Source organism: Coloeus monedula (assembly GCF_965178545.1).
Source record: "Coloeus monedula genome assembly, chromosome: 3".
NCBI lineage: Eukaryota > Metazoa > Chordata > Aves > Passeriformes > Corvidae > Coloeus > Coloeus monedula.
Window position 1 is genome coordinate 4421020 of NC_138783.1, and position 13610 is coordinate 4434629.

The following is a 13610-nucleotide window of genomic DNA, read 5'->3' on the forward strand; positions in this document are numbered from 1 at the left end:
GATGGAAGACCAGATAAGGAGTTTATTACCCAGTAGTATTTCTCTGACCACAGATTGCCCAGAAATCTGGGGAGGTGCAGCTGTTTTTTTGTGTTAATAGACAGCATGTGGATCTACGTGTGAGAGAGTTGTGAAGGGGTATAACACAAATTTTACTGTGAACATAGTAAGCCTACAGAAAAACAGTTCAAAAGCCATAAAGGAGTAAGACTTATAGCTGTCTCTTCAGTCATTCAAGTGAGGTCAGTGTCTTATTCCCTCACAGAGCATCATTCACTCACATTTCCAGAGAAGATGCATTTGTTGTATTTGCTCTTTGACCAGAAACATGAATATGTCAGACTCTATTTTCTGTCTCTCCTGCTGTTTTCTCTCGCTTCTAGTGTTGCAGCATTTGTGCTTTAGAAATTTGAAATGAATGCAATAAAGCTTTAAAAGTTAATTTTAAAAACTGGTCAATATCCATTAGTTTAAAAATATGTAGTAAATATTTACTTTAGATTCCCAGACCATAAAGGAATATTTTTAAATTGCTTGCAGTCTTAGAGGTTTGTCAGTGTACTGATTTGTTTGTAGGTCAGGTTTATAGTGTTTATAGCCTTTTGAAATCTATGGCCAACACTGAAAGTGGTGAATATAATTGCCAAGATTTCATGCTCTGATAGTACTGTAAAACATATGTCAAAGTGGAACTTCAAGTTTAATAGAAATACCTATTTCCCTCCCCCCTCCCATCTGTTTTTAGGGTGGACTAAAGGTGCAAATGCCAATGAATGTCAAGGTAAGCACAGAGGGCATTGACAATAAAATAGAAGCACACTGGGAATATAAAACCTTTATGCAAGCTGCTTTCCTTTTGTTTGGTATGTGATGTTTGATAGCTATTCAGTGCTTGCTGCTGAAGAAGAATTCACTAGTGCTGTCAAGTTACTTAGTGTTTGATGGGGTGTAAAAGCAGTAGTTTGTTTTTCACGTATTAGGAAAATGTGAATTTGCTATGAAATGAGTTTTTCTGACTTGACACATGAGTCACTGTAATGATAAAGGGATTAGGGGAGATTTTCCCATTTAGCATACCAAGTTAAAAAAAAAAAAAAGGAGAGGGAAGGGAGGAAGAGGACAGGAATAGAACCCCTGCCAGCCTATCCCCTATTCTAGTACAAGAGTTGTGAGTGAGACCATGATCCTTCTGTGATCTGAGGAGCTGAAAGCTGATCCAGAGTTATTGCTCCTTTTTCTACAAAAATGTTAATGCTTTAGGTAACTTCTAATTATACAAATACATGCATGGCTTGGGTGTTTTTCTAATAAATGCTGCAACAGATATAAATATTGTTAACAGCTGATCTGTGTGATTCAGCAGATGAGGAACCTGAAGGGGCTGTTAACTGCAGTCATGGAAATAACTTCAGCAAAGTACAGGGAGAGGCTTCTTGTCTGCTTTTGAAGGATTAAGCTCAACATCATGTTTTCTAGATAATAATATATGAGAAACCCCACTTTGGAGGATGGTTCAAAGAGTTTTCAGAAAGCATCACTTCTGTCCCAGCACTGTTTGGTAGTGAAGAAGAGTTTCAGGAAATTGGATCACTACGTGTAATTGGTGGAGTGTGAGTATATTTCACTTTTATATTTATTTATTTTAAGGGAGAGAAGCATAACTAAGTGCTTAGAAGTGCTAACTAAGGGGGGGGTGATTGGAGTCTTCCACAGGTGAAATGTTTTGAAAAGAAAGGAGTGTATATTTCTTGTATTATCAGCTCTTCGATTATCAGCCTACCAAGCTAAATGTGTGAAAGGTGTGAAGCCAGTGTTTGCCATTTGGATGCCAATAAATTAGGCCACACAGAGCTTTAATTTGTGTTGCTTTATACTCCTGATAGTCTCTACTTAATTTGCTGAAATGACCTTGGGTAGGTGTGGTCAGTCTTCAGTTTGACATTTTAATACCTCTGAAACCTACAAACTGTTTCATTGTCTCAATGGTTTTCCTGTGCCACCTGTTTCATGTTATCTGGAATTGGCAATGTGCTGTTATTTCCATTAATTGAGGCTTTGGATGGATTCTGTGTTGCCCTGCCCCTCCCTGTGTGTCACACACACACGGGGCTGTGTCACACCTGTGTAACAAGGTGGGTGCTCTGAGGCAAACTCAGCACCAGCTGCCAACCCCTCATGTTGTTCTTTCACCCTCTCCCAACTCCCAACAGGACAGGACTGTCTAAGAGCAGGCAGGATGGTTGCTTCTGCCAAAGACCTCAGTAATAAAACAGTTTGCAGAAAATCTTGCTTTTGTTTCCAAAGGGGTTTTCCACTTCAGTATAAAGATGGAATAACATAGATCCTTTCAGGCTGCTGTCAGAATTTTACGGGCACTAAATTCAAAACAAACCTAATTGTTAATACTCAAATAATCTATTCATAAGTGCATTGTGTGTTTGCTATCTGGGGAGCCTCAGATTATTAAAAATCATTGTTCTGTCTGTTGTGGCAGCTTTTATTTTTAGTGTTGTGGTAACCTAAACAGCTGAATTAATGTAAACCAAATGGTACTAGAAGTAAAGCTATCCCTGCCTGCCAGATTTCACTGCCAACAGAATTTGTACAGCAGTTCTAATATTTACTGGGGAGCTTTAATGAAAGAAATGTTTACAAGACAAAAGGAGGGAGAAGCACTTTTTCAAATTAAGATCCTGTAGAGACTTGAAGTTCATATGGAAACACCTTCCTTTAACTGAGCCTGATCTATATATTCAAAATACTTTGAAAAGTTCTGTTTATTTAGTGCTAAAACATATTCCATATGCAATATGGAATATATATTCAATTTGTTTATATGTGTATGCTTTTAGATTAATGCAAAAAAAAATATTAGCAGGCGAATCTTGTTCTGCAGAAATCTGTTAATTTTGTCACCAGCTCAAGCTAGGGTAGAGTCTCATCATTTATTAGCACACTGAAGAGATCTGCTGCTTGTTTTTTTTTATCACTGAAACTTTTGGCATCTGATGCATCCTGGGCTCTGTGGTACTAAATCTTGGTATTGGGAATGTGGCTGGCTGAGAGGAGGTACATGGAGAAGCGTTACATAAATCAACTGTTGTTGGCTAAAGAATCACATGGTGGGATTTTGATCCACAAAGAACACTTCATGGGTGCCTGTTGTGACTCCAAACAAGCATTGCCTTGTTCACTGGCTGGGTTTGTGATACTCGTTTTAGTGGTTTTGGGATGTTCTCTTCTCCTTTCATTTGTTACAGAGAATCATGTGTGCAGTTGTTTTGCCTTTACTGACTTCTCTTCCTTTTGTTGTGGGGCTGCCACAGATGGGTTGCCTATGATAAGGAGCGCTACAAAGGCCATCAGTTCTTGCTGGAGGAGGGAGATTATGAGGACAGACACTCCTGGGGGGGAACTGGCAGTGCCCTCCTGTCCTTCCGCTTCCTTCAGGCTGTAAGTACTTACATGGATTTCATACAAATTATGCACGGCTCTGTCCGTAAAGAGCAAGGTTATTCTTTGTCCACGGTACAGCTGGCTTGGGTTTGGTCATTCTGTCTTTTGCCCGTGTTCATCCTCATTCTTTTCCTACTGGCTGAAATCTAGGCTGCATTAAGAAGAAGCAGGTTCTAAACAGTCTTTGTGAAGTTGATACAAGAATTGAATCGTGCAGAATTCCTCGTCTACCTGCCAGGTTTTCCAAGTACCTCACTCCTGCACCTCAAGCTATCTGAATCTCTCAAACAGAATTTTCTTAAAAGCGTAGCGTGCCCGAGTGTACAGAGTAGTTCTTGATTAAAATAAAAATAGCTTTTCAATGCAGCAGCTGTTGCAAGCCTTAAAACAGCATTACCCTCTGTCTGTGATTTTTCTGCCAGAAAATTTTGGCAGCAAAAATAATCATGGTAAAAAAACCCCTGCTACTAAAATGTGTTTAGTGCAGGCAAGGATGAAATAATAAAAAAAACCTATTTATAAGAGTCCAGTACTGGAAGCAAAGTTAGACTTTTTAGCAATGGGGAAACATGGCATTAGAAGTTCTTCATCATTTCCTTTGGTTTGGTTTGGTTTTTTTGTTTGTTTGTGTAAGGGTTTGAAGGATTTTTTTTTTATTATTATAATGGGAACTCTGTGAGCATTAAATACAGCTGCAAAGAGTAACTTCTTCTGAGAGTAAGATTGTTCGCTCTGATATTTACTCAGTTTTGTATACTCAGATTACTCATCTCCTCATCTGAAGAGATGTGATACTCCTGAACCAGGAATTTTGTAGAAATTAAAGATAGGCATTTAGAGCAAACTCACTGTCTCAACAGTCTTTTTTTTTTTTCTTAAATAAAAAGTTAATATGAATCCAAGAAGGCCATACTTAAATTCACAATTTGCAGGTTTGTTTTTCATGACAGGCACCTAGCAAAAGCTGGGTTTATAATCAGAATCTATCAAAACAAATATAGAAGAATGAATTGAATTGAAGAAGAATATCCCTCTCTAAATAATTTATTTTCAGGTTTCTGAGAAAAAAGTAGGTAGGAAATTTTCTTCAGATTTCTCATTTTGAATGTGCAGAATCCTGTTCAATTACTGAATAATCTTAGTTTTCCTCTCTTTTCCAGCTATATGTAGGATATGTGAGCAACTGAAATGGATCTTTTTAGATTTTCCTCTTGGCAAAGGACATAAATACAAGTTAAAATTGTGTGTGTGGGTAGCAAGAATGATCTTCCATGTCCTGTATTTAATTTTACTTGCACCTACAACAGTCAGAAGGTTCAAGTCATTAACATTTTAAAAACACACATCATTCACAGTCATATATCAACATATATCATTCCAGTTGGCTTATAAATATGCATAAATATTTACCTATTGATAATAGATGTGAAAAGGAATAATTCCCCTCAATTTGTTGCATAAGTGAAGGCAATCAGCTGCTTGCCAATAAAATGAGTAATGGCCCTGGCATTGTGTTGTTTGGCTTGACCAGCAGATTGCCTCCCTCTCTGTGATGTGCAGCACACAGGGCAGTGTTCAGGCTGGCCATATGCTCCCTTTGTGACTTTGTATGCGATACTTAAGGTCAGGATTTTAAAAATATTTTAGTACCAAATGTTCAGTTTCAAGGGGACCTGGGCAAAAATCCAAAATCTCTGTGCTTAAGGCCCCTCACTGCACAGCAAAGGTCCTGGCTCTTCTCCCTAAGCTCAGGAATTCTATCAGGGGAAGCAAGGTAAAGGTTGCAGTGGTCTCAGAATCCGCAGGGATATCGCTGGATATCAGATCTTTATTGCTCTTCTCGTTTAGTCAAATGAATTCGAGAGTCTCTGTGGAAGACTTGGGGTTCTGTGAAGTGTAACTGAGCCACATTATTCATGGTCAGTTTAGATGGGCAGTGGGGCTGGGCACTGACCCTGCTCTTTGGACAGACTCACTGGTGTGGGTGGGCTCAATGGGGCCAGCTCAGCCAGACTTGGATTTTTCTGCTGGGGCATCACGCCAGCTGACCTTGGCTGTGTTGGCTTTAAGGCCAACCCAGACCTTCAGGGAACTGAGCCTGGCTCAGAGGGCTGGGAGCTGAAGCTGCTGAGCCCCGTGTACCTGAGTCAGCTGCAGGCACAGTGGGATCAGAAGTCTTTGTGTGGTGCTCCCAGAGCTGGAGCTGGGGCAGAGGCACATCAGTGGCTCTGCAGAGCCTCGTCAGCCCGTGTCAGTCCCCTCTGTCACCGGGGCTTAGCAATGTGCAGAGCTATTCAGATGCTCCCCAGCCACCACAACCCTACATGCCAGGTTCCACCAGAGCCTGCTAGTGCTGGGGAAATGCAGCCCCTGTTTCTGTACTCAGGGCAGTGCTGCAGTCGAGCTGAGGCAGGAATTTCATTTCCTGACAAGTCGGAAAAGTCGGGCACCACACACAAAGTGGGGATTGTTGCATGTCCCCCCTCCCTGGCCACTGGTGAAGATGTGCACACACGTGGGCACGCTGCAAGGGCTCTCAGCTCTTGGCTGGCTTGAATATTCCTGCAGTGAACACTCACAGGTGCTGATGTGGGGGTTTGGGAAGTGTTTGTGAAGCAGAGGTAAAAAGATCTTGTAGGATTGTTTTTTCCAGCTGCTGCCAGCTCCCTTGTCAGCATCTGTGTTGAACACATCGGAGTCAAATGTTCCTGAGGGCAGGCAGCAGTCTGGACTGTGAGCTGCTTTGAGGGACTGTGGCATTTGCTTCTTTTCTGCAGTGTCAAATGCCTTCCAGGCTGGGCTTTGCCCCTGGCTCAGTGAAAGAGCAAAGTTTCTGAGTCTTTTTCTGTCGAGCAGAATTTGTTGCCTTTAGAGCTTTCCTATTTATGTTTTCAAGTCTAGAATGATTTGCCCTGGTCTGAAAGTCTTTTCTTAAAAAGTACTTTTCCTGTTGCTTGTTGTAAGAAAAGCAGTAGTGGAAAGAATGATGGCTGAATTTGAGAGATGTTTTAAATATAATTACAATTGTGGATATATTTCAGTATTTTAAACTTAGTTAAGGGAATTATGTGTAGATTTGACCTAAATGACTTTTTGGGTACTCTTACAAATAAGTCTTTTGCTTTAGGATTGTTAAGAGTAGCTGGTTTTCATTTGCATTAATACTGCACGAGTTTGGCTGTTCTTTTTTTTTTTTTTTTTTTTTAATTTCCCCTAAAAAGTAGTCGGAAGCTGCAGTTGTTCATGGTGATTTTTCCAGACCTGGCACTTTAATTTCTAGTTTATACCTGAAGCAGCTGCAACAGTTTAAGTAAATGAAAGAAGGAAGTGGTCAACACAGTAAGAAAACCAGTTTTACTACAGAATTTGTTCCATCACCATTTTACTGTCCTGTAAACAGTGCAGAGAGGTTGAGCTGCGTCAAGTGTTCATTCTAAAATTAGTTTTCATTATTCATTGTGATTTCATCCTGTAGCAAAATGTGGTACCCTCCAATGAGCCTGTTTGATCAGGTTCACCTGACCAAATGAATCTGGCCGCATGCTTGGTTTGTCCTTAATTTCTAAGTGGTTTTTCATAGTTATAAATCTTTGTTTTCTCAGTGTTTAGTGTAATAATACCTATGGTGGTGTCCTCATATGTTTATGGATCTCTGTCATCCACATTATTTACTTGATAACCTTTATTTCTTGTTTGCAAGACTTATTTTCAACTTATTATAACACTGCTGAATGTTTGAGAAACACTGAAATTGAGTTCATGCTTTCTGTTAAAAGTTAAAGGAATAAAGTGAACAGATTGTTGTTTTCTATTTTCCCAAGCAACTGCTGAACTGTGTGCTTAAAATTGCTAAGTGGTTAAAAAACTGAAGATTTGAAACCCAAATGCAAATAATCTGAAGCTGTGCAGGTAATCTGGCCAAGAAACTAAGCTGGCTGAAAGCACAAAGCAGTGTCACAGCTATGTAAGAGAGAATGTGACAGTGTTAAGCAGGATTTATTTATAGCTACAGTGGGTGTATCCAAAGAGTGCAAACCCCTTGTGCTGGAAAGGTGATCTTTTCCTCTCTGTAATTATTGCCATGTTGCTGGGAAGGGATGAGGAAGGAGAAGTTTAATGAAAAACTATAGTCATGGTCTGCATGGAGTGAGGCTTTTGGAAGATCAGTGCTAAACTCTTCTCAACTCTTCTCCTTCGCACACCATCATCTTTGCACTCTGAGCCATCCTCAAAGAGGAAAGGATGGTGCTCAGGGGCAGCAGGCTCTTCCTCTGTTCCGTGCAAACCCCTGAAGGCCATATCAGATTGCCAGGCTTCCAGTTATTCCAGAACTTCAGTGCCAAAATACCCCATAAAGATCCACACCAGGGAGCCAAGTCCCTTCACTGCTCCATAGCATGCTGTGTCTCTGGCTACAACTCCTTGCCAAAATGTGTTATGTTGTGAAGAGTCATTGAGCTGTGACAGTCTTCTAACTCCTGTGCTGCCTCTTAGGATTTCATAGAGTCTTCAGTGGCACTTTTCCAGTCTGATGATGAAGACGGGAAAGGATTCGACATCGTCAATGAAGAAATCCCTGATTTGGAGCAGGCTGGATTTGGCCCAGAGACGAGGTCGATTCTTGTGAAAAGTGGAGTGTAAGTCTGCTCAAATGGATGGATGGAGCTGTTAAACATTTCTGTGCACATTTGGGTACATCTTTTGAATGTCTTCCACATGGTACACCTGGTAAATATTTGGAGGAGAAAAGTCTTTCTGTAAGTTTCATTGGGTAATGGAAGGGAAATCATTTTAGTTTTCTGTAGCTCTCCTGCCTACACCTTGATTTGGATCTGAGCATTCTTGTTAGTAGACAGAGTTTGTAATGTCTCTCCTAAGGTGTCAAAGACTATAGTTTCATGATAGTAGCTTTGGCAGTAATACTGAAGAGATATTTTAGATATATTAAGAGCTGGTATAACTTTTGGGACAGGTAGAGCCTGTCCAGAAAGGATGAGATGTGCTGTATTTGTAATAAAGTCAGACTGCTGGCACTGAAATTAATATACTTTTTATAGAACTACTTAAACTAAAAGGAGAGAGTTAAAGCAGCAGGTGTTGAAGATACCTGGTTCAAACTGATCCAGCTTCCAGGGTGGACTTGGCTAACTTTTGGTGTGCATATGTGAAGTTCAGGAGGAAAATAAACAACACAATTGCAATAAATAAGGTACATTAGACCACATGCAGTGTCTGTTGACAGAGTTATGCAGTATTAATTAAGGACAAACTCAAAAGCACTAGAAGCCTAAAAATTTGGGGGGGGGGGGGGGGAGGGGGGGAGGGGGCGAGAATGCCTGGCATGAAATAACAGCTCTGATCCAGCAGATACTGCAGGAGTTCACAGGAAGATAAGATATAATGGCGTTTTTGTAAGTATCTACTGGAATGATAGAGTAGGCCATTATTTGGAAGGCATGGTACTGTGCATGAAAAATAATACCACTAAATGCTAAAACATGAAAGACTTTATGGGAAAAGAGCACTGTGGAATCATGGGGGTGGAAATTCCAGACATTTAATAATTTTAAAACTTTAAAATATGCAGTTATTTGAAAAATGCAGTTATTAACATTGTCATACCTACCCTGATGGTGATGGGGATCAGGAACTGTGAAGTGAGGGACCTGAATTGCTTATGTAGGGCTTGGTGATTAGTGTCTCATGAGGATTAGGTACAAGAATGAAAGGCTGAGACTCAGTTTGGAGAGAAGGGATACAAATGAGAGCTGCAAAATCCTGAAGGTGGTAAGACAAGATTAAAGCAGTTCACAGAATCTTGCATGACAACAGTTGAGGGAAATGCTTTGCAGAAGTGGAGATTGCTTTAAAGCAGATTTTGAGGTGGGATGAAAAAAAGCCTTTCCTACACCAGAGGCAGTGAGTTTCTGGAACTTGCTGCTGAAGGGGCTGTGGTAGCAGAGAGCACCAGGAGGCTAAAAAAAACATTAGATAAATTAATAGCAAACAGATTGACCAGTGGGTGATAAAAGTAAAATGGGTGAGGACATGCCCTGTAATATCCCTAATATGATAGTCCCAGTGCTGGGTGAGTAGAAGAGGAATGCACCACCAAAAGTGGGTGATTTAGTGGTGTCTAACTATCCCCCATCTGCTTCTGCCACTGTGCAGGGTTAGAGGGACCCTCTAGGTGGGGGTTTCATTCTTCTTAAATTGCAACAGGGAAAGCATGGTGGGACAAGCTTGAACTGCCAACTATTGCAGGCTTTTGCTTTCTCTCATCAAGCATTCCTCAGTTACATCTCTTTCTTCTTCCACCATTTTTCCTAAATCCAACTGGAAAAGCTGTAAGAAAGCCCTGTCTGGGGGATGCCAAACAGGTAAAGATTGAATTAGGAGAGAATGAAAAAGTTATCAATTAAATGTCTCTCCTCTGAGTTTCTGAGCAGGGCATCATCTCACAATGAGTTTGATGGGAAGGCAAACACCCAAAATCTTATGTTTGCCAAAGTAAGTAGAAGCAGAAAATGAAGTATGAGACAGTTTTGTGCCTCTCATCAGGTTTAATGTTGCACTGTCTGCCAGGTGGGTTTTTTGTTGTGCTTGACTTGCTGTTACTGTCATCAAACTACTCAGAAAAATGTGATGTTTTCAGGTTAATTTTTGTGTCGTTCTTCAGGTGGGTGGCATATCAGCAGAAATATTTCTGTGGAGAACAATATGTATTGGAGAAAGGAAGATACAAATGTTTCTTTGACTGGGGAGGATCTAGTAAAACCATCATGTCAATTCGACCTGTTAAGTTGGTGAGTTACCAGAATTTAAGGGAAAATCTTAAAAGAAATGAGACCTTTGGAGTTCAGAGTGTACCATAACAATTAAACAGGAGAGTCTGTGTTATAACAACTTGTCTATTTTCTTGGAAACAATTTAAAGACCCTTTATGAAAGGCATAATGAGTCTGTTCAGGATGGAGACTTAAATGGATAGTGTGGATCTTTCTGTCTTTTGAGAGAATTACCAGGGAAACTTTGTAAGAAGAATTTCCCTTTGGCAGACTGCATACGTGGAAAAAATAACCTGGCCTGGAAAGATTAATTTGCCTTAAAACAAAGTAATTTATAATGCCTAATTGATAATGTATTTAAAAATACTAGAGAATTTATCTGGCTTGTGTTGTTACATAATAGAATTCTGTTGGGTTTTTTCTTATTTTTATGCTGAAATATTTGTACTAGATACCGTGAATAAAGACAGGAAGTATTTTTAATCCGTTATTCAATCCAAGGTAGTGCCAACTCACCCAAACAGATTAGTGCCAGGGCTGCCAAAACCCTAGTGCAAAACAAAGACAATCTTCAGCAATAAGTATTAAATGATAATAAGTTATAAATCGTTAATAAGTAAAAAATTATAGGAATGTGAAAGGAATACTTAACCTTATTTTGAAGAGCACATGTTGAGAGAGGTGTCTTCTGTTGGTTTCAGTTCTTTTTTTCAAGAAACAGCCTCAAAAGTAAATGCAGAGACATTTACATGGATTCTAATCCACATTATGGGAACTAATTAATGCTGATGCAAGTTCTCTGTGTGAAAGGCATTGAACAATCAGGCAGGTAGTTGTGAGCTTACAGGCAGCTCATGGCAGAAACTGGGGAAGAGAATTGTGCCAAGAGCCTGGGAAGTTTTTTTTTTCCCCTCTGCTCCTGAGTTCATACTTAACAAATTTCAGGCAACTTGGCATGTCCCCTAGGAAATTAATTGTAGTTAATGTTGGGGTTTTCTAATGTGTGTGTATGTGTTTATTATTGCAGGAGCCCCTTGGGACAAATGAGCCTCCACATTTGGTATGTTGGCATTACGTTACAGTCTCTAGTACTAAACTACACTTAATAATTAAATGCAGGTAATGTTGAATGCCTTGCTTCAGGTGATACCTCAGTAATTTCAGGTGATACCTCGGTATTGTCACCTTGCTACAGCAGATCAGTGATGGAGGAAACTGGTAGATGTATCAAAGTAAGGTCTGCTACGTGTTCTGCCCTTTGCTTTGTTCCAGATCATACCCTTTAGTATTCTGTCCCCAAGAATGCAAGCAGTCCAGTAGGTTTTGAGTGACTTCGGGTCTCTGTAGCTATGAATTCCCTTCTTCTTTCCCACTTCTTTTTGGAAACTAACCATCACATCCATTCATCGTTCTCTTTATGGCAGATTTTCTTTCCATTATTTTGCATTGCATCCAGTTTGTCACTCCTGTGTTTACTGTCAGGTGTGGATGAAAATATAAACTGCAAAAAACTCAGCTGCACGTTTCAAACCTGCAGATGCATCAACACCTGGAAGTTGGGTTTTTTAGTCTTGGATACTGGTAGTTCTGCTTTCCAGAGTCTTCCAAGCAGGTAGAGCTGCTCCTTAAGGTTTCTCACAGTAACATAAGAGCTTAACTGAACACATCCTGGTTATGATAAATCTGTGATAAATCTCTCCTATGATACATTCTGCCAGTTTCCCTGAAAGTTGTGTCTATCACCAAGTGATAATTTATCAAGAGAAAGTAGTCCCTGTAATTCACTCTGAGACTCAAAAATGAGTTACTTCAGGGCCTTACACTTTTGGTCCTTATCTTACAAGGTTATATTCCATTAATGGACCTTTGAGTTATCTTTCTGAAACAAAAACCTGCTCTGTGTTCATCACCATGTGTGCTCTGTGCCTCCTGCAATGTTCTGTCGCAGCAGGACTCTCCCCCTGTCCAGCATGAGTTGTTTGGTTGATCTTTTTCTGTCCTGCTGGCATGGGTGATGATCTGAGTGGTTTTATTGCTCTCTCTCTCTGACATGTTTTTAATTAAGCAAATTGGGGAAAGTTTATTTTGAGGAACATGACTTATTTTCAGACAAAAGATATTTTAGAGCTCAGTGGTTCTGTTTCAGCAGACTTAAGTATTTTGTCATCTGGACACAATTTCTCTTTTGCTTGCTTGGATGGGAAATGTTGTGTATTGTGTTACTTAGCAGGTGGACCACACCCTCCTTTTTCTCCAGTTCTACCATTTTATGATTAACCCAGGACTACAGGAAATGTTTCCTGTCTGAAGACATAATTGGTGTATTATTTTAGCCTTAAACACTGACTTCCTGCCCGACTATTCACATGGCAGTTTGCAGCCAAGTCCAAAGACTTGCAAGTGTGTTCACAGGAGGGCCTTGGTGAATGGTACCAGATCAAATAACTGACTCAGATAAAACTGCTGGGGTCTAAACAGTTGAAAATAGTTTTATTTCCATCTCCAATTCTTCCATTTTTTCAGGATCTCCCAAAATCTATTCTTTGAGCACATTATTCCAGTGTTGCAGACCTTTAAGATCAATTCAAACATCCGAAGTTTCAATAAATTGTACTTTACAGGCTTTTTATTTCCAGAAACATGAAAAAACTCTGTGTGTATATGCACAGACACCTTTAAATACTGACATGTACTAGATGGTATTTTGCCTCTTGTGGTCCCTAATAACAGTCTTAACACCATTTGTGAAAAAATTACTATCCTGATTTTTCACAATCCTGGTTTTCATAGGGTTCTGCCTTGGGGCTAGGGAAGAAAGAACATCATTCATAACTCTACAGTTCTTACAGGACAGGAAATATTTTGAGTACTTTTTAATGGGAAAACATTTAATCACGTATCCTAAGTAAAAGACAGCCCTTTTTATAAATATCAAGAATTTCACATTCAGAGTAAAAGAAAAGGTTTCTATGTGAAGACCAGTCTCTTAGTTTGGAATTTCAAGGTGTGGTGCATAGGAGCTGGCAAATCCTTCAGCAGCCTGATGTTTGACCCTTGAATAAGTCATATATTGGTTATTTTGAGTGGTTATACATTCTCTCACCTTTAATAAGCATATGTCTGAACCAAGGGAACTGTTTGCGCTGCCTGCAAGAGTGCGTCTTTTTTTCATTTCTGTTCTTATCAGAAATGGAAAAGCAGCAAAATTTTCTTCAGTGTCTCAATAATTCCCCTAACCTTTTCTGCCTGCCAAGCTCCCTAATAAACCAAATACACAGAGTGTAAGAAATCACCAACTCTACAAAGCCATTCATTTTCTTTATTAAAATAAACCTTTGCCCAGCAAGAACAAAGCCTCTTTCAACAG

General features: G+C 39.8%; 1 protein-coding gene across 2 annotated transcripts in view; it reads left to right on the forward strand.

The window, feature by feature from the left end:
* The window catches only part of CRYBG3 (crystallin beta-gamma domain containing 3), an 87051-nt gene that overhangs the window by 53370 nt on the left and 20071 nt on the right, over positions 1-13610 (forward strand). For both annotated transcript variants that reach the window (XR_014226308.1, XM_082278876.1), the window contains exons 10-15: positions 746-781; positions 1477-1610; positions 3327-3453; positions 7951-8093; positions 10136-10262; positions 11271-11303. Coding sequence is in view for 1 of the 2 variants with exons in the window: in XM_082278876.1 (XP_082135002.1) it covers positions 746-781; positions 1477-1610; positions 3327-3453; positions 7951-8093; positions 10136-10262; positions 11271-11303 (600 nt within the window). In the remaining variant the exon portion in view is untranslated. The remainder of the gene's footprint in view (positions 1-745; positions 782-1476; positions 1611-3326; positions 3454-7950; positions 8094-10135; positions 10263-11270; positions 11304-13610) is intronic.